The sequence below is a fragment of the Sturnira hondurensis genome, unplaced genomic scaffold (genome assembly GCF_014824575.4).
Source record: "Sturnira hondurensis isolate 20B ecotype Veracruz unplaced genomic scaffold, ASM1482457v3 Scaffold0010448, whole genome shotgun sequence".
Taxonomy (NCBI): domain Eukaryota; kingdom Metazoa; phylum Chordata; class Mammalia; order Chiroptera; family Phyllostomidae; genus Sturnira; species Sturnira hondurensis.
The window spans coordinates 313,008-337,769 of NW_028083079.1; the positions used below are offsets into that span (position 1 = coordinate 313,008).

Below are 24,762 nucleotides of genomic sequence, written 5' to 3' on the forward strand. Positions count from 1 at the left end.
ACTTTCCCTACTTCCGATGGGACAGCGGTGCCTGTTCTGCATTGTGTGTGTGTGTGTGTGACTGTGTGAGTGTTTCTGCCTGTGTCAGTGTGTGCTTGTGAGTGAGACAGGGTGTTTCTGTGTATATGTACGCATGTATGATTTTCCATGTCCATGATCACCTGTGGATGTGCACACAGGCTTTTCCTCCCCAGTGACACCCTGAGGCAGACCCAGAGTCCTCTGGCCCTGGAGCCCACCCGCACTGGAGGGTCTGGCCTCTCAGCCCCCAGTCTTAGAATGTAGGGTGGCGTGGGGGTGACGGTCCCATTGAGCCTCTTCTGAAACTTGGATGGATGTTTTTTCTTGTAAAAAGCCATAAGGTCAGTGAGGATGAAGGCAAGGACTGTCCAGATTTGGGGGATGTCTCAGCTGGAAAGGAGCTAAGGAATGGTTCGGGTTCAATAAATATAGAAAAGTCCCACTGTGTGTTTTAGTGACTAGGCTGGAGGCTGGGTCTTGACTTCTTCGGACGGACAGCCTTAGGTTCGAGGGAGATGCCCGGAGGGCTCTCCTGCATAGTGGCCCCATAGCCAGGGAGCCCACATGTTCTCTTCTCAGCCCTCCCGCCCTGCACGGCCCAGCCCTGCACGACCCCACCCTGCCCTCCCGCCCTCCTGGAGCCAGGCGGAGCAGCGCCTGCCACACGAGCATCTGGGTGGCGGAGTGGTGAGGCTGAGCGGGCCCTGGATGGGAGGACAAGAAGTCCTAGGTCACCTTGGGACTATGGGCCAGAAGACTGGGGCCCATTGCAGTCAGAATGGTGCCAGCCTGAGTGTGAGCTGGGCCCGGGGTTCTGGAGTTCAAGTGCAAGACAATGCTAGTAACCAGTGCAGTGTTGAGAGCATCAGCTTTTGCCAGGCCTGGGCTCAAATCCAGCTCTGTCCAGCCCCCTGACACCCACCTGAGGGCCTGAGGGCTCTGGAGCACATCACTCTTCTTCCCCGAGCCCCAGTCTCCCCGCCAGGGGAAAGAGATGATGATGTCCAGGAGTGATACTGGGAGAATAAGTAGAATTCTGTGTATGCAGTACCTGGCACAGCAGCTGGTATGTACCTACAGGAGGTGTGCGATAAATGGTGGCCGCTGGAGATGGAAGTCTAGACACGGACGAGACCAGAAACCAGGCAGGAGAGCAGAAGTGAGGTGCTGGCCTGGGTGAGATTCGGGAGCAGTGGCAGTTCCTGCCCAGGACAGGAAAGAGCAAGGACCACCCCCGGGAAGGACAGCCTCTGCCAGGAGCCACCAAGGTTCCGGAGTCAGGGCAGGGGTGCTCCCCTCACCTCCTGACCCTGAGGCCTGAGGTCGGAGAGGAGGGCTGAGAGCTGGGCTGAGAGCTGGGAGCCGCCCCTCGCTCCCTTCAGGCGTCATTTTGTCTCTCTTCAACAGGGGCGCACCAAATAAACTAGCCTTGCATTCCACTCGTTGATAGTCAGGCTCCCGGGGCCCTTTCTTCTCATGGGCCGGTGCTCAGGACCCCCAGAAAGTGACTCTGCTTTCTTCCCTTGGCCCCACCCCTTTGCCTGCTGATACCCTCTCCTCTTCCCCACCTTCTCCACCCCCAGCTGGTTTGGACTGTTGTCCTGGCTGGTTCTTCTTAGGCTGGTGCCCAGGAAGGTAGAAGGGGCTCCAGCCCACTGTGGCCCCTGGACGAGGGGACCAAGGTGTGGGTATGGGAGGCTGTTTTGCTGGATCACATGGTTCATCTCTGGGGTCAGTCCCCAGACTGTTAGCTCCGAGCCCGCAGGTGCTGGATCCTGCTGTTTCCAGAGCCTGCACCTAGGCCAGAGGGGCCATGGCTCTCGTCGGGTAGGACTGAGGAAGTGCTGGCCAGACTTTGGAATCCCAGCTGCTGCTTGGGCCGAGGGGGAGTCCCGAGGGCCCTAAACTGCTGCTGCTCGTATGGAGCGGACCAGGTTCCTGATAGCTTCCCTCAGCCTTGGCCTGCGCTTTCCGCACTTACTCCAGGGTTTGTTGTTCTTTCTTTCTTTCCATTTTTTTCTCTTCCTGTCTTAGCTGTGTGTTTTCCCAGAATTCTTATGGGAACAGGGTATTTTCCTGCCCCCTCCCCCTTCCCCTTGTCTGTCAGATTTCCTGTTTTACAAACTTGCTTTGAATCCAGGCCCAGGGCTGGTGGGAAGCGGAGGCTCAGAGGCCTCCTGGCAGCTTCCAAGGGCCTTGGTCACCCTGGGCCCCTGGCCCTCCCCTTCCTCACACCTGGCCTTTGGGACAGCTGGCAGGTGAATGCCAGGCACCTAGCCTTGAAGAGACAGCCCCTCAAGGAAGAGACACAATCCCTGACAAGAGGGCTGCTCTTGACCTTTTCCAGCCTTGCTGAGCGGGCTTCTTTCCCACACACTCCGTGCGCCTCACCGGGGCCCACTCCACATTCACTTCCAGGGGGTCTCTTGGGACCCCACTAAACCCCTTTTCTGACTTTTGCTCCCTTAGGTCTGTTGCTTTCACATACCTGCTCCCCGCAGCTTGGAATTGCTTTTTGGGTGAGCCGGGCTAGGCCTTGTTCACACTGCCTGGGGCCTAATTGGGGATGCACAGAGGGGAGTGCAGCAAGACTGAACTGAACCGAGCCGGCAGACTGCACCGTGCCCCCACGGCTCCCTGCTGCCAGTCGGATATGGCTGGGCTGTCCTCATTAACTTAGCACTCGCTGAGTTTCTGCGGCGCACGGAACCAAACACAAAGGACTGTTCCCAACACAGTCTTCATGTTTTGCTACAATGCTTGTCATGTCCTGCTTTGTTTTGGAGAGATCTGTGTACACTCATGTCTCTCTGCCAGCCCGAGATCAAGGCCTCCTGCTTCCTTCATACTGCGGCAGAGCCTGGCATGCACCAGGAACTCAACAACTGTGTTGTAAAGACCATCCGGACACTGTAGCCCTTTCAGGGAGCTTCTGAAAGTAGGGGTTACACATGGCCTCAGCAGGCACAGCCAGGGCAGTGGCAAGTTCAGGTTCAGCAGGGAGGCCTATGTCCTCATCTGCCCCTCAGTGAGAGCCCTCGCTGGACACCTTGAGGTTCTGGTGATGGACTGCCCTGAGGACCCCAGCACTTGCCTCTCGACCTTTGACTTGAGGTTGTGAGTGTATGTGTACCTGTCTTCCCTTGCCTGTCCTCTGGGAGGGCAGCAACCAGGTGGGCTTTGTTTCTGAGCCCTCGGCACAGGGCCAGCCCCAGGCCAGTGCTCTGTGAGCCCTGGGGGAAGGGAGGAAGGGACCACACGGGCAGTGGGCCACAGGCCAGGCAGAGATGTGCAGGTATAGAGGGTCCTTCAGTAGAGGGCCCCTGTCGCCTGGGCTGAGGAAGGCGAGGGTTGCCCTTCCAAGGCTCTTTCCACGTGGCCTCCCGCTTCAGCCTGGTTTGCCTCCTGAGCTCCCAGCTGTCTTGCTTGGCCCGAAACCCAGTGGTCAAGATGCCTGGGCCGAGACAGGGATGGTGGGGGGCTGCTGGCCTCCTTTTGGCTCCAGTTCTCTTGGCGAGGAGGGTGGCTTTGGGGTGGGGCCTGCGGGCTTCCCGACCTCGGATGGATGGTTGGGAGTAACTGGGCCGGGCTGTGTCCTAGATCACCATCCAGAGGGGGAAGGACGGCTTCGGCTTTACCATCTGCTGTGACTCTCCGGTCCGAGTCCAGGCCGTGGATTCCGGTGAGTGTCTTGGGCAATGCCAACCCCACTGGCCCCGCCCTGCATGTGGGCTTTGCAGACAAAACCTGGGAACTGTGGGGGAGCCCCGAAGTGGAGCAAAGTGTGTTCTGGTTTTTCAGAATGAAAAGAATAACATTTTTAAATGACCGCAGATAAAATTGAGGTTTATGAAAATATACCCACTCTTTCTTTTTTGTTTTTATCAAAATGAAAATACATTCTTATATTTTGTTTCCCAAGCATTTCAAATGGGAACTCAATCTATATTTTCAATAATGGCTGCATGGGAAAATGAGTCATTTCTGAACTCTGTATTTTATCCTACTCCAAGCTTGATTAGCACTTAAATATAGGTGTTCCCTCCCTATTTCTCACAAAGAAAATGTTTCTCCTAATCATAGTGAGCATCCTTGGGGGAGAATCCAGGGCTTGGTGACCTGGGCGACAGGCACTGAGGCTGGCGCTCAGTGAACAGTGCAGAAGGAGTGAATGAAGTGTGTGAGCCTGGACACAGGAAGGGTTCCCAGTGGGGTGGGAGGGCTGGGGTGGGGGGCTGGCTAGAAGGGTGAATAGCAGAGAAGTGTGAACAGGTAAAGAGTGTGTTCCTTTAAGGTTCCTAGGAGCCACCGGTGTCGGCCCCTTACTTCACAGATGGAGAAACAAGAGAGGAGCAGTCCTTGTCCTGGTTGGCTGGGGAAGCAAAGGACCCTAGGTCCTTTGAGGGGGTTGTGGGTTTGAGGTGCCCTTGAGTGTCTTCTTTGTCCCTGAAGGGGGCCCGGCAGACAGAGCAGGGCTGCAGCAGCTGGACACGGTGCTGCAGCTGAACGAGAGGCCTGTGGAGCATTGGAAATGCGTGGAGCTGGCCCACGAGATCCGGTGAGAGGAGCAGGGCCGAGGGCGGGAACGGGCGGCCTGGGGCCCAGGCTGATGGCACACCTCCCTTCCCCTGCCCTGTAGCCTCATCCTGCCCCACTTTGCCCAGCTGTTAGCAATTCACTTTGCTCCTCAGGGAATCAGGTTCTGAGCCTGCAAATGGAAGGTTCAGGCTCCAAGCAAACAGCAGGGAAGAAGCTCTCAAACGAACCCTGTGGTTCCTGAGGCAGCTCTAGGGGGTGGCTTTCTACTTTAGCTAATTATTTCTGCTACCTCATAGCTCAGCCCATTGTTTTTAAAGGATGTGTAGATGTTGCAAATGTGCCAGTTGCACAGTTTAAAAAATTATTCTTAAAAATGTTTGGGTCCCCTAAATGTTGACCTGCTGGGGTAGACCCCTCATGGCCCATTGCAGGTTTGCTTCTAGAATGACTGGCTGAGGGGTCGCATGTAGGTGGTATGCTTGCTCCTCCTTGCTTATACTTTGCCCACAACAGACATCACTAATTGAGTTTGCTACTTGCTTAATATGACCTTGGCCTCAGCATCCTTTTTGGCCGCCTTCAGTCAATTAGAGCTGTCCTAAGGGGCCGCTGAGCCGTCTGTGCTTTGCATGGTCTCTCATTTCCTTCCTGCCCTGACATTAGGGGCTCCTCCCCCTGCCCCTGCAGGCCCCTACCCGGGCTGACTGTGGTGCCCCCCAGACTCGACTTCTCTCTGTGATTCATGCCCCTTCCCAGGAGCTGCCCCAGTGAGATCATCCTGCTTGTTTGGCGCATGGTCCCCCAAGTCAAGCCAGGACCCGATGGTGGGGTCCTGCGGCGGGCGTCCTGCAAGTCAACGCACGACCTCCAGTCACCCCCAAACAAGCGGGAGAAGAACTGCACTCATGGGGCCCAGGCACGGCCTGAGCAGCGCCACAGCTGCCACCTGGTATGTGACAGCTCAGACGGGCTGCTGCTCGGAGGCTGGGAGCGCTACACCGAGGTGGCCAAGCGCGGGGGCCAGCACACCCTGCCTGCGCTGTCCCGCGCCACTGCCCCCACCGACCCCAACTACATCATCCTGGCCCCGCTGAACCCTGGGAGCCAGGTATGGACAGCTGGTTCGGGGAAGGTGAAGGGCATGGGCCCCTATTTGAGGCAAGGAAAGGACTCGGAACTGTGTGGGGAGGAGCCTGCAAGGGGCTGGGGTGCTGAGCGAGGAGGTGGGATATGTGCTAACCCCACTGCTGCAGGGCTGTCCTGGGCAGAGGGAGTAGGTCCAGTACCAGGGGTGTCACAAAGTAGAAGATTGCACCTCAAAAGTAAGGAGAGCTTTGTGCCAGACTGCACTTTTCCCCAATGGAAGGGGCTGCTGTGTGTGGTAGGTGGTGAGTCCCCTGTCACCAGAGGTGTAAAAGCAGACACTGCATGGTGGCATGGTGGGAAGACAGATTGCATGCCCCCAGACATGAATGCCTTGAGATGCTCTGGGGGAAAAAGTGTTCTGAGGACAAATAAGTCTGAGAAATATCCGGAGCATGTTAGCCTATTTGAGGCTCTGAGGGCATCCTGACGTGGAGACAGTAGTTCAGCCTCGTTTAACTCGGCGCTTCCCAGACTCCCCTGCTGCTGCGCCCTCTGTGGCAGGGTGGTTAGCGTGCCACGGTGCCAGTGTTCGTGGGACACTCTTTGGAACAAGCTGCCATCAAGGAAGTTGGGGACTTGGCCACGGGATTAGACTTGTTAACGGCTGTAGCCTTGTCCCACTCTAATACTCTGGAGGATTCTGGGTTCTGTATTCCTTCCGAGCCTCTTCCCAGCTTGGAGGTAGGACTGCTGTGTTTCCTCGTGCCCCGAGGTGCTCCCTTCCCATCCCCAGGCTGGTGAGAGCAGCCTGCCAGGTCGTCCTGCCCCATTCCTGGGGCTGAGGCGGGTCTCCTGTCTTTGCCTTGCAGCTGCTGCGGCCTGTGTACCAGGAGGACACCATCCCCGAAGGTGAGTCAGGCCTCTGCTGCCCTCAGAGCCCTTGAGAGACAGTGTGGTCAGCTGTGAGGTCCTCCTCCGAGATCGGGGGCCTCCTCAACAGAGGCAAGGTGCCCCCGCATGTAGACACAGACTGTTTCCTCCCTCACTGGACCCCTGTGTCCTCCTGCCTCAGAGCCTGCCTCAGGAGGAAGAGGGGGTCTTACAGAGCATCTAATAGATGGTGTTTAGAATGCAGCCATTCACCTGAGAGTCACCTGAGTTTTACTGAGCAACCAGTACATGTTAGGTATTATAGGTGGCACGGTCTGTGTGGAAGGAGGCATGGAGTTTGGAGCTGGGAGGTCTCAGATTAGAGTTCTAGCCATGTGACTTGGATTGACTCTTGTCCCCTCACTAAGCCTCAGTTTCTTTATCTGTAAAATGGGGCTGATGGTTCCCCTCAGAGGGCCATGGGAGGGTTAAGGAAGATAGTGGTTGTGGGTACAGCCTGTCTGCCAGGACACACTACACAGACAGTAGTCACCTTTGCAATGCACAGGCGTCTCTGCTGTTTGAGTGATTCTCTTTCTTTGGCCTTCAAACCCTGGTCCTATTTTTTAAGAGCCAGGGAGAGACGCTGGGCTCAAAACCAACTCCCTCTCTTAGGAAGCCTGAGATACCAGTCTTGATGCTGGAGCTGGCTGGGCATTCCTTCTGACCCCCTCTGTGCCTGCTGGAGACCTCTGACTTGAGTGTCCAGAGGTTGAGACCCCCCTTGCCAGGTGGTCCATGGTGCCTACCTGGGATGTGCCGGAGCCCTTCCCCTAGTGCCCGCAGAATGCCCTTTGACCTCCTTCCTCAGGAGTGATCTTCTCCCGGCCACTGGCACTTGTGTCCTTGCCACCCCCTACCAGTAGTGTGAAGGTGAGGCATGCTTAGCGCAGGGATCTGGAAGAACGCCTGTGTCTTTTCGGGGGGGCGGAAAGGGCTTCCATCAGGCTTGGTGCTGCTGATGGAAGACGGCTCCATCCTCTCCAGGCTGGGGCCTTTGGGCTGTTCTGTTGAAAATGAATCTGCATTCCTTCTGGAGAAGACTCTGATAGTGATTCCACATTGAGCTTAAAAAGCTTTTAATTGGTACATTCGGTCACAGTGGAGACGCCACTGCTAAATGGCGACTTCATTAAGGGCAGTGCCTGGGCTGGCTCATTTCTGCATGCAATGCTAGATGTGTGACCGATAGCAGGTACGCTGTAGGGTTTCCGTTACTCAGCCGGCTGAGGGACAGTGACTCTGGTTGCCTCTAAGGGTTCGCAGACTGGCCATGGAATAAGGGAGCTGGATGGGCGTGTCTCCTGTGGTGGACTAGTGGTTGGGGGTCGGTCCCCTCTGGGCCTGAGAGATGCCTCTGAGTCTCGCCGCTGTCCTTCTACCCTGTGTCCACGCTTCAGTTCCCCTCTGAGAACACAGCGCTCAGTGTCCCAAGAAGGGCAGCACCGCCTAAGCTGTGGGGAGAGGGACGCGCAGCTTAGTAAGGCAATGATGATGATGTTAATAATGACCATAACTTTTTGAGTGCAATGTGCGAAGAACTTGGCCTTCCTTCATAATAAAAATTCTTTTCATATCCAAGAACATCTTTGCTCTTTACCAGGGAGCCAGTCTTCATAGTTCCAAGTCCTGGGGCTCAGAGGAAGGGGTGGAATCCAGGGCACAAAACTTCCTTCGAACACATGCAGGGTTCTCCAGAGGCTAAGACCGTCACCGGGGTGCCAGCTTCTGTCCCCTCCTCTGGCTGGGCTGCCTGGCCTCCGTTCAGGAGGGAGGATTGAGCCATCCTGAGGTGAATGGCGTCTGGTGCCCTTCTGGGGCCTGGGGTGCCTGCCTGCCTGTGTTTGGCACATTTCCCCGGGCTGCTGGTACCCTCGGCATTGTCCCCTGCCCTGTGAAGACAGCCCAGCCTCAGATTTGCCACTGCTGGGGTGGGATGGCAGCCAGGGCTTGCTCAGGAGCTGGAGCAAAGCTGTGTAATGACTGTGTTTGGTCAGTGAAGCAGGTGTTGGAGTGAAAAGGGGGGAGAAGGGGGGTTGGAGCCGAGAGGGTAAGAGACAGCAGGAGGCGATTCAAGTAGTTGGCCTTCACAGCACTCAGTGGGTAGGTTACAATCTGGATTGATTTTTAAAAAGAGACTTCAGAAAATCAGCTCTGGAGAGCTAGGCCCACTTGCCACACATTACCCAGGGGTGTGTGGAGATGGGGCTCCAGGGTACCACAGCTGTATGAGCTGGGTTGCTCCTGCCTGGGCCATTTACTGGCCGAATGACCTTGGGCAAGTCACTCAAGCCCCCAGGCCTCAGCAGCCTTGTCTGAGGGCTGCACAAAGCAGAGCTGCGCAGAGCTTTCCCAGTGAAAGCAGAGATGTGTGTCACATGGCCCATTTACGACTCTCCAGCCCCAGGCAAAGGTGCTGGGACAGCCCTGGGCAGCCCGGCGAGGGGAGGGAGAAGATGCCCTCTTTTTATTTTTATTTCACTTTATTTTTTAAAAATGGATTTCAAATCCTTGCCGGAAGATATGTTTATTCATTTCAGAGAGAGAGAGAAAGTGGGGAACAGAGAGAGAGAAACATTGGTGTGAGAGAAACATCAGTTGGTTGCCTCCCATACTCACCCGGACTGGGAATCGAACCTGCAGCCGTTTGGAGTACAGGACGATGCTCCTGCTAACAGCCACCCAGCCAGGGCAGAAAGGCATTCTTTTAAACTCCTGAGACTGGGGGCGCACAGCACCCGGGTTTCAGCATCAGCCACAGCACCTTTCTGTAACTGTTCTGTTTTGCTGCTCTCCCTGCTTCTCAGTCCTGGGTGGTTTGGCCTCCTCCCGTCCAGGCTCGCCTGTGTGAGATTAGACTGTCCAGCTCCGGGCTGACCCTGTGACTCCAGTCACGGCTTGGTTCGAGGCCCAGAGGTCCTGCCCTAACGGCGGCCCTGATGGTTGGACTATTTGTTGCTCGTGGTGTGTAGTGACCACTTGTGCGCTCACACTCTGGCACCATTCACCAGGCCCTCCCCACCCACCTCCCGAGTGTGCCCCACACTGGCCCTGGGATGGGCAGGGTGGCGGTCTGTGTAGCCACACTTCACAGCAGAGGTACCGCTGGCCCAGAGGGCGAAGGAACTGCTCAGGGCTGCACAGTCAGGCTCTGGGAAGCAGCGCTTAATTCGGGTGTCTTGCCGACTCCAAGTATAGGACGGGTTCTTTTCTAATTTTATTTAAATTTTCAGTTACAGTTGATGTTCAAATTGTTTTAGTTTCAGGTGTTAGATGTTTATGTAACATACAAAGTGATCCCCCGATAGGTCTGGTAAGGGATGGGTTCTTTCAGCAAAGCGGCCAGGGCTGATGTCAGGGCCTGATCAGATAAGATGCGCTGCTGCGTTTGTGCAAGATTCTCTCTACCCAGCCACGCTCCCAGCCCCATCCTGGACTCAGACGCTCTCTTCTTTCCTCTAAGTGCCTCCTGAAAAGGCAGGAAGTGGTTTTAGTGATTATGATTTGAGTGCTGCCCCAAGAGAGGCTGGGATAGGTGGTCACTTGTGGGATGGGGGGGTGTCGACTTGTTTTTCTCATGTCGCTTGGTGAGAAGAGGTGTGAGGTGGGCGTAGGAAGCAAGTGTGAAACCTTCTGAGCTGAGTTTTTCCTCTGAGGTTGTGGACCTCGCGTTGGTGGGGAGCTTCCCCGAGATGTATCTGGGGTCAGGGCACCTGTTTACTCCCTGGCTGCCAGGACCGGGGGTGGCAGAAGGAGGCCTTGACCCAGGGACGTGCAGGTCAGGGAAGGCTGGCCAGCTGGTCCCCTGGCTACAGGAACCCTTGGAGGGGCCAGGGGTGCACGGAGCCTGAACGCTCCAGAGTGTGCCTCCTACCTGCTTGCGTCCGAGAACCCCCGACTTTTTAGCTACTCTGACCATTGGATGGGACGTGATCAAGTCCTGTATGCCACCCTGTTCAGTGTGAGGGTGTGTGTTTAGCAGTGTCCCCTCATTAAGGGCCTTCTGCTCTCTCTCCCGGGGGTGTCTCCCACCCCCTCTTTCTCTCCTTTTTCTGATTGGAGTAATTTGTAAATTAGCGGTGAAGCTGGGAGGACATCAGAGCTGTGATAAAGCCCAGGATTCCCAGAGTCCCTGAAGCACCAGATTAATTTGCTTTCCACGTGGAGGAATTACAACAACAAGCACCATCATAAGTTAGCAGCCAACTTTAATTGTACACTTTCAGGTCCCAGGCACTGTTCTAGGGCCTTGGGGCATCTCATTTAATCCTCCCAGCAACCCAGTGGGCTTGGTACTCTTATAGTGGAGGCAGCCAAGACTCTGAGGGGGAAGTGAGCTGCCAAAGGTCACCAAGCTAGCAGGCAGAGGAGGGGTTTCGGGCACAGCCATCTGGCTTCTTGCTGGTGCTCTTCCATGACAACTGGAGAAGCAGGTGCCACTCCTCATCCTAGACTGACTTAAGTGAGTCCAGCTGCCCCAGCTCCCTTGGCTAATAAAGGCCGGACCCCGATGCATCCTGAGAAAGCCTACTGTGTCTGTTACCACTGCAGAGACTAGATCTCCAGGCCCTTCGTTCATGGGACGTGGGAGGCAATGGAGTAGGTGAGCGGCACTGGGTGTGTGCAGGGAGTGGTAGGGATGGTGGAGAGCAGAGAGCACACGCTGTGCCACCCAGACAGTCACTGCTCTGCCCCAGGTGATGTTCTGGGTGGGACTGTGGGGCCTGGTGAGATCGGGCCTTCAGGTTTAACAAATGTGAGAGATTTCCTGGTTTTCATAAGTTTGCGGCCAAGCTGATAGGTCTGACTCGGGCCCTGGCTCACCAGATGGAGTCTGCACCCTCCAGCACAGTTGGTGGTTCCCAGCACCATCCTAGTTGTGCAGTTGCTTATTTATATGTCCTTATCTCTCAAAGAGTATGAGGGAATACCTTGAGGTTCAAGGCCCTTCCGAGGCCTCCCTATAGTCTGAGCACCTTGCACAGGACCTGGCGTATAACAGATGCTCCCAGCAAATGGCTGTTGACTGAGTCTGTTTCTCTTTCTAGGAGGGGGTACATTTTGGGGGGGATGGAACTGCCTCACGATCTCCTGTCTCTGTTCCACAGAATCGGGAAGTCCCAGCAAAGGGAAGTCCTACACAGGCCTGGGGAAGAAGTCTCGACTGATGAAGACAGTGCAGACCATGAAGGGCCACGCAAACTACCAGAACTGCTCAGTCATGAGGCCACACACCCCACACTCAAGCTATGGCACCTATGTCACCCTGGCTCCCAAGGTCCTGGTGTTCCCTGTCTTTGTCCAGGTGAGCTGTGGCTGGCCTCAAGGACTCGCTCTGGAGAAGATGAGAAAGAGGAGGATCCTTCACCCAGGACACAGGGATGGTGCCTCATTCCAGGACTGGGGGCTCCCTTTAGGGAAAGACAAATAGCTTCAGGTGCTCAGGACTCTGGGGATTATACCGATGGAGCACAGGTCTCCAGTAGGGGGAGTGGGAGAGTGGGGGCTGGGGAGCTCAGCAACAAGAGGGTTCCTTCCTGGTTCCCCGCAACCTCCCCTTTCTCTGGGGAGAGGCTAGACACTCTGCAGTTGCTCGTTGTATGGTCACAGGGCCTGTGTGCTGCAGCTTCTGCCTCCTGGCTCCTCCAGTGGTTCATTGTGTGGCAATGCAATGACCAGGGCAGAGGCCTGAAGTCTGGCCTCTGGTCTGGTCTCTTTGGTCTAAGCAAACCTATCCGGCTGGTAGTGACTGGTGGCCTGAGATTTACTCAAGTCTCCCTTTTCTTACTTTCCCTTCCACTCCCTCCCCCTTTCCAAGCCTTTCTTTATTTCACCATGCAGATAGAGTCAGTGTGAGCATTTATGTGTCTTTTCTGTGTGCGTATGCACATTAAAAAAAAAACAGGTCTTTTTGTACATTTATATACTGTTGCTCTTTTTTTTAAAAGACTATATTTATTTTTAGAGAGGGGAAGGGAGGGAGAAAGAGAGAGAGACAAACATCAATGTGTGGTTCCCTCTCATGTGGCCCCCACTGGGCACCTGGCCCACAACCCAGGCATGTGCCCTGACTGGGAATCAAAGTGATGGTCGGAGATGAAGCCCAGGGGACACGGTCACCTCTGTGTTGCTGACGAGAGGCTAAACGAATCAAACCTTTATAGACAGCAATTTGTCAATATGTATAAAGAGCCTTTAAAATGTTTATGACCCCATGACTCAGTCCTTTTACTTCTAGGAATCCCTTCCAAGGAAAATAATCAGAGAGGCAATTCACGCACAGGGATTCTCATGGCAGAGTTATTTACAACAGCAAAAGAAGTTAGACACTCAAGTGTCTGAACAGAGAAATGGTTAAATAAATGGGGTGCGTCCACATAATAGAAGAGTACCCAACCACCACAAAACACAGACTCAAAGAGTATTTAATGGTGTGATAAACGTTCGTGCAATTTCCCCTTAAAAAGAGCAACAGTAGGGCCTGGCTGGTGTAGCTCAGTGGATTGAGCGCGGGCTGCGAACCAAAGTTTTTAGTTTTTGTTTTTACATTTTTGCAAAACCAAAATGAGTTTTTTAAAAGTGGTAACAAATTTTAAAGTATAAAATATGTAAACCCCCCAAAACGGTACAACACTTCCATGTGCAGTTTAACGAGTAATCGTAAGTGGGTACCCACTAAGGTTGAGGACTAGATCCTCACCGCCACGCCGGACTTTGGGGCTGTATCTCTTCTCGATCGGAATGTCCTCCTCCCTGGCGGATGCGCCCACCGGCCTGACGTTATGACAGTCATTTCCTTTCTTTTCTTTAGTTTTACCATCTATGTGGGCTTTCCCAAATAATGTATTTGGTTTGGCCTCTTTCTGAATGTTTTCTAAAGATCTTATTTATTTATTTTTAGAGAGAGGGGAAGGGAGGGAGAAGGGGAGAGAAGCATTGATGTGAGGGAGAAACATTGATCAGCCGCCTCTCCCGTGCCCTATCCGGGGACGCCTCATCCAGGGACAGAACTCGCAACCTCGGCACGTGCCCGACTAGGAGTCGACCTGGTGACCTTTTGCTTTGCCAGATGATTCCCTAACCGACTGAGCCACACTGGTCAGGGCAGGGCTTGAATGTTTTTTAGTGAGACCATAACACGTGTATTCTTTTGAGTGCTGCTTTCTTTACTTCACATTAGTTGTAAGGACCATCCAGGTTGTTGTGTGTTGTCACGTTTGTTTCTGTCTCTTTCCTCCAGCACCTTGCTTGGTGTCAGGTGCCTGGAAGCCTTGTCATAAAGATGCATTTGTGAGGATAAAGCCCCGCTGGGGGGTCCAGAGCTTAGGGAGCTTCCTCTGGGGTGGGCAGGTGTGGGGCAAGGTGATGGGGCAGTGGAAGAAGTTGGGGTAAGAATGGGTCTCTGAGAACTGATGGCTGAGAAGGAGTCAGTTACCTTCACAGTGTCATGAATGTAAGGCAGGGACTGGCCTGGCTTTGCAGGTGCTCAAGTGATCCAGTCTGGCCTAGTTTGGGATCCGTGGACTTCTCCAGACGTGTCCTGAGAGCCTGGGCCTAAGAGCAGGGACCATCCCATGAAGCATGGACAGGACGGCGGGTGTGGGCCTGGGAAGCCCCAGGAGCCCAGTGTGGTGGAGGAGCCGGGGTTGGGGGGGTGGGGGTGGGGAGGGCTGCAGCACGGGGTTGGACTTCCTGCAGAGAGTGTAGCCTTCGCGGTGAGGGCTGGTGGTAAAGGTGGCAGTAACAGTTCCGCTCAGGACCGGAGTGTCTGTCTTTCTGTTTCCATCTGTGTATGAGGGGGTGTGTGGGTTTTTGGTGCGAGGAAGGCTGGCAGACTTTTCTGTGTCAGGCCTTGCCAAGCTGTCTTTCCCCACCACCCCCAACCACCTCCGTCAGGCCTCTTTGAACTCCCCGCTCTGATTTCAGCCTTTAGATCTCTGTAACCCTGCCCGGACCCTGCTGCTGTCAGAGGAGCTGCTGCTGTACGAGGGGAGGAACAAGGCTGCCGAGGTAAGGCTGGCGCACAGCGTTCCCGGGTGGGCTGCCCTGGTGGGCTTCGTGGGATGTCCTCCGGGCCCCCAACTCTCCTCTCTTCCTGAGAGTCTTAGACCCATACAATCTCAGGGCAGAGAAAACCTGAAAAGGCTTCCATCCCCCTCCGTGCCTTCCTTACCGCATGGTGACCCAGCTTGTTCTTGTACATTTCCAACAACAAGGAACTCACTACCTCTCAAAGCTGTTTAGTCCATCTTTGATAGTCAGAAAGTTTTCCCGGCCCCTGAAGACATCCCACTGTTTGCTCTAACTTCCTCTGAGGAACGGAAGAGGTGGCCATTCCCCCTGCTGTGGTGAATGACTTTGTAGGTGAGAAGATGAAAACTGTTAGCCGAAGAGAATTGTTAGAGGAGCATCAGTTATGCTGATGGGTCTGTGTTAACCCAGATCCTCTTCTAAGGGGATAAGTCTGTGATTTCTCCTGGGCTGTAGCTCAGTCAGCCAAAGGGTGTGGAGATCGTGCCTCTCTGGGGGAGCTGGCCCCTGCTGATGTCTGACCCAGGGAATTTGACTCAGCCACCCATCCCCAGAGCTGGTCAGGTTCCAGCTCAGTCCCGTGAGTGTAAACCTACTTGGGCACAGGAGCTGGAGCCCTGGGATCTTCAAGGCTACCTGAGGGCCTTGAAGAAAGGGTAAGGGGCTTGCTGCAGATCAGGTCCAGACTCAGCATCTGGCTGGCTGGGTTGAGTGACAGCTTGGGATGGTGTGGAAATATCAGGGAACTCCAAGGCAGGAAGCATATAGCCAGCTCCTGCTCTGCTGCTGGCTCACTCATGACTTCTTCCTCAGTTGTCTCATCTGAACAGCGTGTGTGTGTATTTGAGGCAGCTGATCTCTAAGGGCCCTCTCAGCCCCAGCATTCCGGGACATTATGTGTAATTGTGGCTAAAGCAGGAGGCTGCTCTGTTTTGTTTTTTGAACAAGCACACCAGAACTCATGCGTTCCCATGAGCGTCCCCTCTTTCAAAGGAGCTCCCTGAGGAGACCGCATGCTTGTTATCGCTGCCGCCCTGGCATTGCTCACTGTGTTTCCAGACCCCGTCTTGGGGAACTTTCTTAAGGACCTTGGCATATCTTCTGAGCTGTCTTGATGGGAGTAAAACTTGATCTATCGAGGGGGATTTGAATATGAGGAATAAGAAGTCACTTGGAACTGTGCTTGGTGAATGAGGGTGTGGCAGAGTTAAATCAGGTGGCCAACGCTGAAAGTGAGGTGGGGCCGTAAATTGACGAGATTCCAGAGAAGGCACTTAGAAATGGCAGCCACCCTGAACTACACACGTACATCTAAATTTGCCCTTTTGTTTGTCCACTCACTATTAAGTCTGCACACCCTGAGCTGAGCACCTGTTTCAGGTACCAGATCTCAGCACCTCCAGGAGAGGCACAACTGTCCCCACTGTATAGATGAGGAAACCGAGGCACCAGTGAGATTAACGGGGACTGGAGGCGCTCTAGGCTCATAAGGGGTGGAGCCAGGATTAGCGCTGGGATCTCGGGCTCAGCAGTGCTTCCCAGGATCCCATGCTGCCTCTGGCCTGTTTGTTTAAAAACAAACTTGCAAACACAAGCTGAAGCCATCACCTGCTTACAGTCTGGCCCAAAACTCTTTCCCCGTGAGTCTTTGGAGCCTCAGAACTAAGAGGACCCCCTTTGAAGATCGAGGGAAGTGATATTTATATGAAGTAAAAATAAATATATTTGTGTTTCTGAAACTACACTAAGAAGCATATACGAGCATCTTGGTGTCCTGCCATGTTATTCAGGCCCGAAATATAAACCAGCACAAGAGGGGCTGGAGTAAGTCTGTAGAACTGCAGCGTTGCTTGCTCTTCAGGGGACGTTCCTTCCAATCACTTCCCTGTAACTCCCGCTGACGGTTTTCCAGCAAGTAGTGTGTCTGCAGAGGCCGTCTCTCCAAACATGGGTTTTGTTAACAGAGAGTGCTGAATGTAGAAAGTTTTCCCTTATGCTCAACAGGAATCTTTATTCCAGGAATGTTCCCCGGTGGTTCTTGGTCTCTGCTCTGAGCAGGAGTTTGCTGAAGTCCGTGAGCCAATCCAGACCCTCACCATGAACTGTCCTCATCATACCCACTCCTGGAAGTCACAGACTTCGTTAATGTGCCCTGGGGTCAAATTAGCATAATGGAGTAGTCTGATTTATACATTCCAACAACAGGTACCAAGCATCTACAGTGTAGCCGGCCCTGTGCTGGCGCTTCCAGAAATACTACGGGGCCCAAGACAGACACACCCTACTTTACACACTGACTCACTGAGTTTACCATTAACTAAGGCACCAAGGTCTTTTCTGCAAACCTTGCCCTTAGGCCAGATTCCTGGAGGAAGCTTGGTTAGGGCTCCTTGGGAGAAATGAGCTTCCAAGTTGCAAGGATTCCCTAACCAAGCAGCTCCTCAATCCTTGACCCTTTGGGAAAACAGATGTGTCCTTGGAACAAGTGTGGAGAAGACACTGGGCAGGCAGCAGGTAACAGGGCTGTGGAGGTGGGCATCACTCCACCGTGGGCCCCTGTGGCTTCTGCTGGGGTGAAGGCTGCAGGGTGCTGGTGACCTGGCAGAGGGGCCCACTTGCCTCCCTGGTGCACTTGCCACTGGCCCTGCCTTCAGCTGTGTGCCAGCTCTGTCCTTTCCATGACCCGACGTGGGGGAAATTCTTCGTTCATGCCTTAATCACTTCCTGTCTAGACCACATTTCCAGCTCTGGGAATCAGGGCCAGAGTAGCAGCCTGGGGTGTTTTGCACCTTGCCCCTGGGCACTTAACGTCGGCCCAGTCCTTTCTGGGCCTGGGCCATTTTTTGACTTTATAGGCTCCTCATTTCTCCAGTCCTTCCCCTGCCAGCTTCCCAGTGGGCCCGCAGGTGACTGCCAGGCTTCCCTTGAGTGGGCCGGGGAGACTGACGGTTTGCCTGTGTTGGGTGAGTTTAGAGCCTTCTTTTCATTGTTTGAAGACCTCACCTCAGACAATGAACCCCTCAAATCCTTCCGAGCTCTCAAATTAATTTCTTCTTCTCCCTGAACTATTTATTTTTTGGTCTCCTTTGCTCCTCTTTTCTGGTCCCTGCTTGGATTCTTTCACATTTGGGGATAGGACAACTATAGGTATCGCATATAGTGCTGCCTCTCTGTATAGTGACTGCTCTGGGGTCAGCTCTACCTGGGCAGTGGTCCCCAGCTGTGTTATCTTAGACAGGTCACTTAACTTCTCTGAGCTGCAGGGCCCTCATCTATGTAACTGAGGGCAATGGTGTTATTTACAAGCAAGGATCCACGGAGCAGAAAATAAGTGCTCAACAAATGGAGGCTTTTGGGGCTGTGTTGGGTTCAGGCTGTGGTGGGAAGGGGGTTGGATGGCATCATCGCCAGGGTCCCTCCCAGCCCAGGGTTCCAGAGCCCTCGTGTTAGGCCCCGTCTGAGAGCCTCTTGCCCGCAGACACCTCCTGTCGTCTCTGTGGCCAGATTCCCTCACACCTCTGTGTCTCTGCTGTGCTCAGGAAGCCATGGGGTCCTTAGGAAAATATTTATATGCTTTTTCAAATTACAAAAGTAACAGATTATCATTGCAAAATAATTCCAATTAAGCAGACATGTATGAAGGAAAATCCATTCCCCAAGAGTGAAGAGTATGGTCTCTTAGACACTTAAAAAATGTTAAATATAGGCAGGATTATAGTTCTATTTCACAAAATTGGATTATACTCTTGGTATTTTTGCACATTGCACTATTTTGAGTTCAGCCGTTTATGATTTTTCTACCCTTGTTTATTATATTCTTTTTTTTACTTCATCCCCACCGCCATTAATGCACTTAAAAAAATGAAACTTACTGGGGTGATGTCAGTTGTATAAGGTTATGTACGCTGTGCACTGTGTGCTCACCCCTCAAAGTCCGGTCTCCTTCTGTCACCGTGTATTTGAGTCCCTTTGCTCTTCAACATCAGTATGTATACGTTTTTTTTTTTTAACGAAAATAGTGCTGAGAACATCCATACAGGTTCATATGCATACAGCCTTGTGAGTGTTTCTGTGGGGTGATCTCAGAGGTAGCGTTGTTAGGTCATCTTTAACAGCCTGGTCGCTAAATGGCGACATATTGGCTTTTTAAGCTGCAGCGACAGTCCACCCACACAGTCGTCGTCGTGGCTCTCAGTGGTGCCTGCCAGCCCCGGCTGGCTGACTCTTCTTACTTTGGAAGAGATGAAGTATCAGATTTTAACACCTCAAAAGGAAGTTCACATAATTAATCATATTTTGTTTCCCTCAGAGAATCTAAACGTGGATTTTATTGCTCCCGACTAAAGGCCACTGCAGAATTTACAAAGCAGAGAACAGTGTAATCTTTGGTGGCATTAGGGTCAAGTTGATTTTTGCAGCACAAAAATATGCTGAGCATGCCTGTTGGTTTACCTATAATGTCTAAAAATAGCTTTCTCCTTTGTTTTCGGAGCAGCTAGTGCATAAAAGAGATAAAAGTTATGCACATGCCTGTGTCGGAGCATAAGTAACTGGCTTCTTCTTAAACTGGTCAAAGTTACCGCAAGTGGTTTGGTAATAGTGGCGAACGTTGCACGGTGCTTCTTTCGGTGTCTGCATGGGGCTTGTGAAAGGGGCCTGCGAGGGAGCCCGGCAGAGGCTCTCCCCGGTGGTACAGATGAGGAAACCTGGGAGACTTAACCAAGTTTTCATGGCTACTTAAGGGCCCCGTGACTTCTGAGCCCAAGTCCAGTGCTCTTTTGTCCAGATGGTTAGAGGACAGTACAAGCAGGTGCGGGACATTCCACAGCTCAAGCGTGGCTCCAAGCCAGGGCGATGCCAGGGCGATTCCAGGGCCTTGGGCCAGAAAGGTGCACCTGTGAGGTGTCAGGCAGGCTGTGGAGAGCTTGCAGGGGGCCACCTGCCACAGCAGGTGAGGGTCCTTTTTTGTGTGGTTTAGTTTTTCCTCCTGTGAGGAGAGGAGCTGTCGAAAACTGTAGGGCAAAAGGTCGCTCTTGCCTCCAGGGCAGGTCTCTGCCCTTGGTTGAGGCCACACTGAGTCTGCTCTGGGTTCTGCCTAAGATGATAAGAACTCCTTTCCTGGATCTTTGGGGTCATTGTGGCTCCTGGCCTCTGGGACAGCTGAAGAGCTTATTCTGTTTGCTCTTGCCTGACGCAGGTGACACTGTTTGCCTATTCGGACCTGCTGCTCTTCACCAAGGAAGACGAGCCGGGCCGCTGCAACGTGCTGAGGAACCCCCTCTACCTCCAGAGCGTGAAGCTGCAGGAAGGTAAGTGTGTGCCCAGGAGGTCCTGGGCCACCTCCCGCAGTGTTCTGAGTTCACTGCTCTGGGCAGCCTGGGTGCTCAGTTTGTGTCCGGCCACTCTGGTGCAGAGCGGTCAGCTGTCGGGGGCACTTGAGCGTGTGTGGTCAGGTCCTGCCCCTGGGCTGCGAGCTCTCAGACATTGGTATTCTGTTCCAGGCTGGCAAGCCTCCCTACACACTCCAACCTTTGTTGGGAGGTTTCCGTACTGGAGATGTTTAGGGGGGCTGTGGAGTGAGGTCGGGAGAGCTTTGGACTTAGACCTGTGTTCCGATCTCAGGCCTGCCCCTCGAGACCCATATGGCCTTGGGCAAGTTACTCACCCTGTCTGAGCCTGGCTCCAAATGAATGTGTGAATGTGGGACTCCACAGTGTCCCAGAAGGTTGCTGTGAAGATTAAATTAGGTCATGTATGCAAAGTAGCTGACCCAAGCCAGGTGCCCAATAAGTGCTCGTTGCCGCCACACTTACCACATTTCCGGCGCAAGAGACCACTGCTCCTTCTTGGCTCGGTTAATTTAGTGCTTTGGCCGGAGCCCCAGGAAGCTGGAGGGCATGTGGCTGGGGGCTGGTGAGCAGGAGCACGTGGGAGTGTGGAGTGACCCTCTACCCCAAACTTTCCATCGTGCCCTCCTCCGTTCTGGAACGGAAAGCCAGCTGGGAGTATCTGCTGAGCGGTTTGGTTTGGCGCCTGAGGTCTCCGCTCAAAGGGGCTTGATTTCCTCTCCCAGATTATGAAAACAACAACAGACCTGTTTGAGCATGGGTGACAGGGGCTGGGAGGAAAATATTACCCATCGAAAGAATTCTGTTTTGACGGGTTTTGCTCCAGGAAAACTTCCTGCCTGTTTGCAGACCCGACCTGTGCACTCAGCCCCTGCTGGCCTCCCCGTCAGGCACCAGGCAGTGTGAGAACCTCAACTTTCGCCACCCCACAGGAAGTCACTTACTACTTCTTCTCTGCTTCTGGCTTTCCCCTGCCCACTGAGGGGGAAAAGCAAGGTACCTCCCTCAGAGGCCAGCCCCTCCCTCGGGGCACCCCCGCTCCCCACCATCCTGACCAAGGTCAGTGGGTAAGGAGCAGCCCTCAGAACAAGCCGAGCCTGGAGTTTCAGGGAGCTCCCGTGGGAGGAGGGCAGGTGAGAGCTACCGCCCTTGGTTTCCTGCTGCTTGGCCCTTTCCTCCTTCCCTCTAACCAGCTCCCTCTACGGGCTCGTTGTTGAGTCCTTCCCACCACCGGCATGCATGTGTGCACACAAGCACACACTGTACACTCTTGCTCTGTGCACCTGCCCATCCCCACCCAGCTCAGACGATCTGGGACGCAGTGAGCTGTGAGGAGTGCCGGGGATGGTGCTTGGTAACCTGGGCTGGTTGACTACAGAGCTGGACTCTTGTTGGAGGGTAGTACTCATCCTCCCGATAAAAGGAGGAAGGGCGAAGAAGGGGGTTCAGACTGGCTGTGCTTTGGGGAGGGGTTGGGATGAAAGTGGCAAGGGCAGTGGAAGAGCCTGGCATAGCACCTAGGAGTTTGGGGTCTGGGCTCAGCTTTGCTGCTAACATGCTATGTGGCTTCAGCTGGATCCTCTTCTGGGCTTCTTTGGCCAGTCCTTTGTGTTCCCTTCCAGCCCCAATGTCCCTAGACAGACCCTGAGGCAGCCGTGAGAAGCCGGACAGTGCCCACATGTGTAGTCTCTACACCTTGGGGGAGCGGGGCCTGACTGGAAATTAGTTGGATCTTCCCCTCCTGGAGCCCCCAGACCCTAGGTTTGAAGTCAGAGGCAGGGCACGCTCCATCCTCCACTGGGTGGTGGATGACCTTGGTAGGTGCTGTGGGGCCTTGAGGTATTGCAGAGATACTTCCCAGATGCTGAGCCCCCGTGAGCTACAGTCTTGTGCAGGCATGGCTTCCTTGGGCCGAGACCACATCCTCCCCCCGCAGATGGCAAGCTTCGGTGGCCAAGGCCAGTGCTCCTTATGAGTGACGACCATGCTATTAGAGCTCATAAGGTTGGCATGGGAGGGGGATGTGTGCGTGCGTGCACGTCCACGTGTGTGTGCTTGCCTGTACGGACCCTGCTGGGCAGATGGTTTGGTGCAGACAAATTGCCTGCCCTTCTCTAGCAGTGTCAGTGAGCAAACACAGTGCCTGTGGCTCTCCAGGGAGCCCATGAGCGGAGAGCGAAGGAAATGGCTCAGTGACATTGAGCACTCAAGGTGCACATTCCATTGCTTAGATTTCTTTCCAGGCATTGGTGGAGTGCTCGCCTCCTCCCCAGCACCCCTCTCCCCTGAGACAGCCCTGTGGGTCCTAGGGTGTGCAGAACTCCGGTGACCCCTTCTCCTGTGGTCCACGCCCGATTTCCTGCCTGCCTCCCTCTTGCCCCTAGAGACCTGCTGCGGCCGGCAAAGGCCTGAGTGAAGCTTTTAAGAGATGCATTTGGGGCTCAGCTGGAGCTTCTGTTGGCTGAATGGTCTCTGATTAACATTGTTCACGCTGCTAGGTTTTTTGTTTCAACGTGTGTGAAGAGTTCAATTTGGGGCAAAGGAGATGGTAAATGAGGAACATGCTCAGTGTTTCCCGGGGGCTGGGACTGGTGAGAGCTGTTCCTGGTCGGGGAGAATCTGCCCCACCCAAGGACCAAGGAGTACCTCATGTGACCTGTCTGAAGGGTATTTCCAGGGTCTATCACAAGGCCCGGAGCATCATGGGTGCTCAAGAAATGTTTGCTGGGTGAATGAATGAATGACTGAGAGGAGACCAGAAGTACTGCCTCAGCTTGGGGGCTGGGAGTGCCCTCCTCACCCAGGGTTCCAGACGGGTGGCTGCTTAAACCTTGCCTGCCCTCCTCCTGTCCAACTGTCCCCAAGCTATAGTGTGGGCTGCGTGGCAGTGTGATGGAAACAGGCGGAGGGCTGGTGCTAACAATTGGGACATCTCCGGTCAGCCAGGGCCCATTGTGGCCTCTTCCTGCCTCTGCCGCCCACCGACTTTGTGGCTCTTTGTGTTTCTGCCTCCCAGGCAGCCAGCATCCCGCCCACAGTGTGTCTTCCTGGCCACTCTGGTCTCTCAAGATGGCCTGGAAATGTCTAGCTGATTCTTGGGCTGTCCGTCCACCCTGCTGACCCAAGTGCCCAGTCTTGGAAACTCAGCTGCTGAGGTACCAGCCACTGGGATGCTTGGAGTTCAGTGCAGTGGGTTGCCCTCCTCCAAGTACATCCTCAGGGCCCACCTCAGTGCTGGCCATCAGGGGGAGTCGAGGGAGGGAAAGTTCTCCGCCCCTGGAGCATGTGGCCCAGGGAAACGACAGAAAAGTAGACTGCTTTGGGGGCAGAAGTGTGACATAGTGGTCGGAACACAGGCTTTGGAGGCAGGGAGTCCTGACAGGTTCACATGTCAGCTCTCACTTTCTCACTGTATGCCTAGTAGAAGTTGTTTTCCCTCCTCAGTTTCTGCATCTGGAAAATGGGCACACGAACCCTCTGGCTTGTCTTACAGGGTAGAGAGGCCTTGGTGAACGGCTGAGTTTGGGATCTCAGCTCAGCCTTGACAGGACTTTGGGAAAATGGCAGAGGGCTCAGACCTCAGTAGGGAAGCCCGTCTGAGCCCTACTCAGCCCATGACTGGGGATCTTTTCTAGACGGACCGACAGTTTCATTGGTGGGAAGCAAGGCCCACCCAAAAACCCCATGGCTCCTTGTTACATTTCCTAATGGCAAAAGCGTTTGGAGTGTTCCATAGAAACCCAAATGTGCCTGCCCCCTTTCTGTTACACCGTCCCCATGCCCACACGCAGGAGAGTCCAGAGCTCAATGTAATGTTTCAGAAGGGTTTCTGGTCGGGCCGAGGTCTCTCTTCTAGGTCGGCCGCCGGACAGCCTGCTCTTCAACAGCTGCGCCTCCGTCCTGGCACCCTTGGCTGCAGAGACTCTGAGCCATGCTGAGCGCTGCCCTCATTCTGTCTCTTCCTCAGAGCACTGCCAGCACAAGGCCAGGATGGGGAGCAGACGTCAGCGAAGGGTTGGGGTCATGGAGGAGTGTAGGGGGCATGTCACAGCACAGAAATGCGGTCAAGGCAGTAGTCGTCAGTGGTCCCTCGTCGTGGGAACAAGCCCTATGCTGCATCCCCCAGCCTCAGCCCCTTGTCTCCCCAAGGCTCCTGTATCCTTAGCTTTCCCCTCCCTTCAAGACAGAACCTTCTCTTTTCTCACTGCCAGCTTCCAAAACCCAAATTTCTGTTATTTTCTTACTGAGGTTTTTTAGTTTCTCTCTCGGCACTAAGGTCGGCTTCTGGGAAGTCAAGGAAACATCCCACTGTGTTTTCTTAAACAAAAGAAACCAACTCCTTTTGTTTCCACTCTCAGCAATGCAAAGAAGTGGCAGAGGCTTTGAAATGACGGGGTCCTTAAACATGCTGGATTCATCCCAAGTCCAAAGTGAACCATGTTTACTCATGGGATTTTCTTTATCTGGCTCTGTTTGGTGCCCCTGGCCGAGGGATGGTTGGCCCAGCAACTGCCCACTGCCTTGCTCTGAGGAGGCCTGGCCTTCACTCACTGCTTTTCTTAGGAGTAGGTTTGACCCACTGTCTCTGTACCTTGTGCTGTGCAAGGTACAAACCTGTACTTGGCAACACAGTTTGTAATCTCTTTAAGAATTTCTTTGATTCAGGTACATGTGGAGGGGTCAGCACTGCGCCGGTTCCTTGGAGGGAGCAGAGGCTTTTGGGGGTGGGGGTGTAGTGGTTTGGAGCGTGGGCTCTGGAGCCAGCTTCCTGGGTGGAGATCTCATCTCTTTCCCTTTCTACCTAGGA

General features: G+C 54.0%; 1 protein-coding gene across 5 annotated transcripts in view; it reads left to right on the forward strand.

The window, feature by feature from the left end:
* Positions 1–24,762, forward strand: part of RGS3 (regulator of G protein signaling 3) — a 118,044-nt gene that overhangs the window by 31,658 nt on the left and 61,624 nt on the right. For 4 of the 5 annotated variants that reach the window (XM_037059098.1, XM_037059095.1, XM_037059102.1 and 1 more), the window contains 7 exons: positions 3,622–3,703; positions 4,474–4,579; positions 5,317–5,668; positions 6,516–6,555; positions 11,685–11,881; positions 14,503–14,586; positions 19,805–19,916. In XM_037059098.1, the coding sequence (XP_036914993.1) occupies positions 3,622–3,703; positions 4,474–4,579; positions 5,317–5,668; positions 6,516–6,555; positions 11,685–11,881; positions 14,503–14,586; positions 19,805–19,916 (973 nt within the window). The remainder of the gene's footprint in view (positions 1–3,621; positions 3,704–4,473; positions 4,580–5,316; positions 5,669–6,515; positions 6,556–11,684; positions 11,882–14,502; positions 14,587–19,804; positions 19,917–24,762) is intronic. The other variant, XM_037059096.1, reaches the window with a different exon arrangement.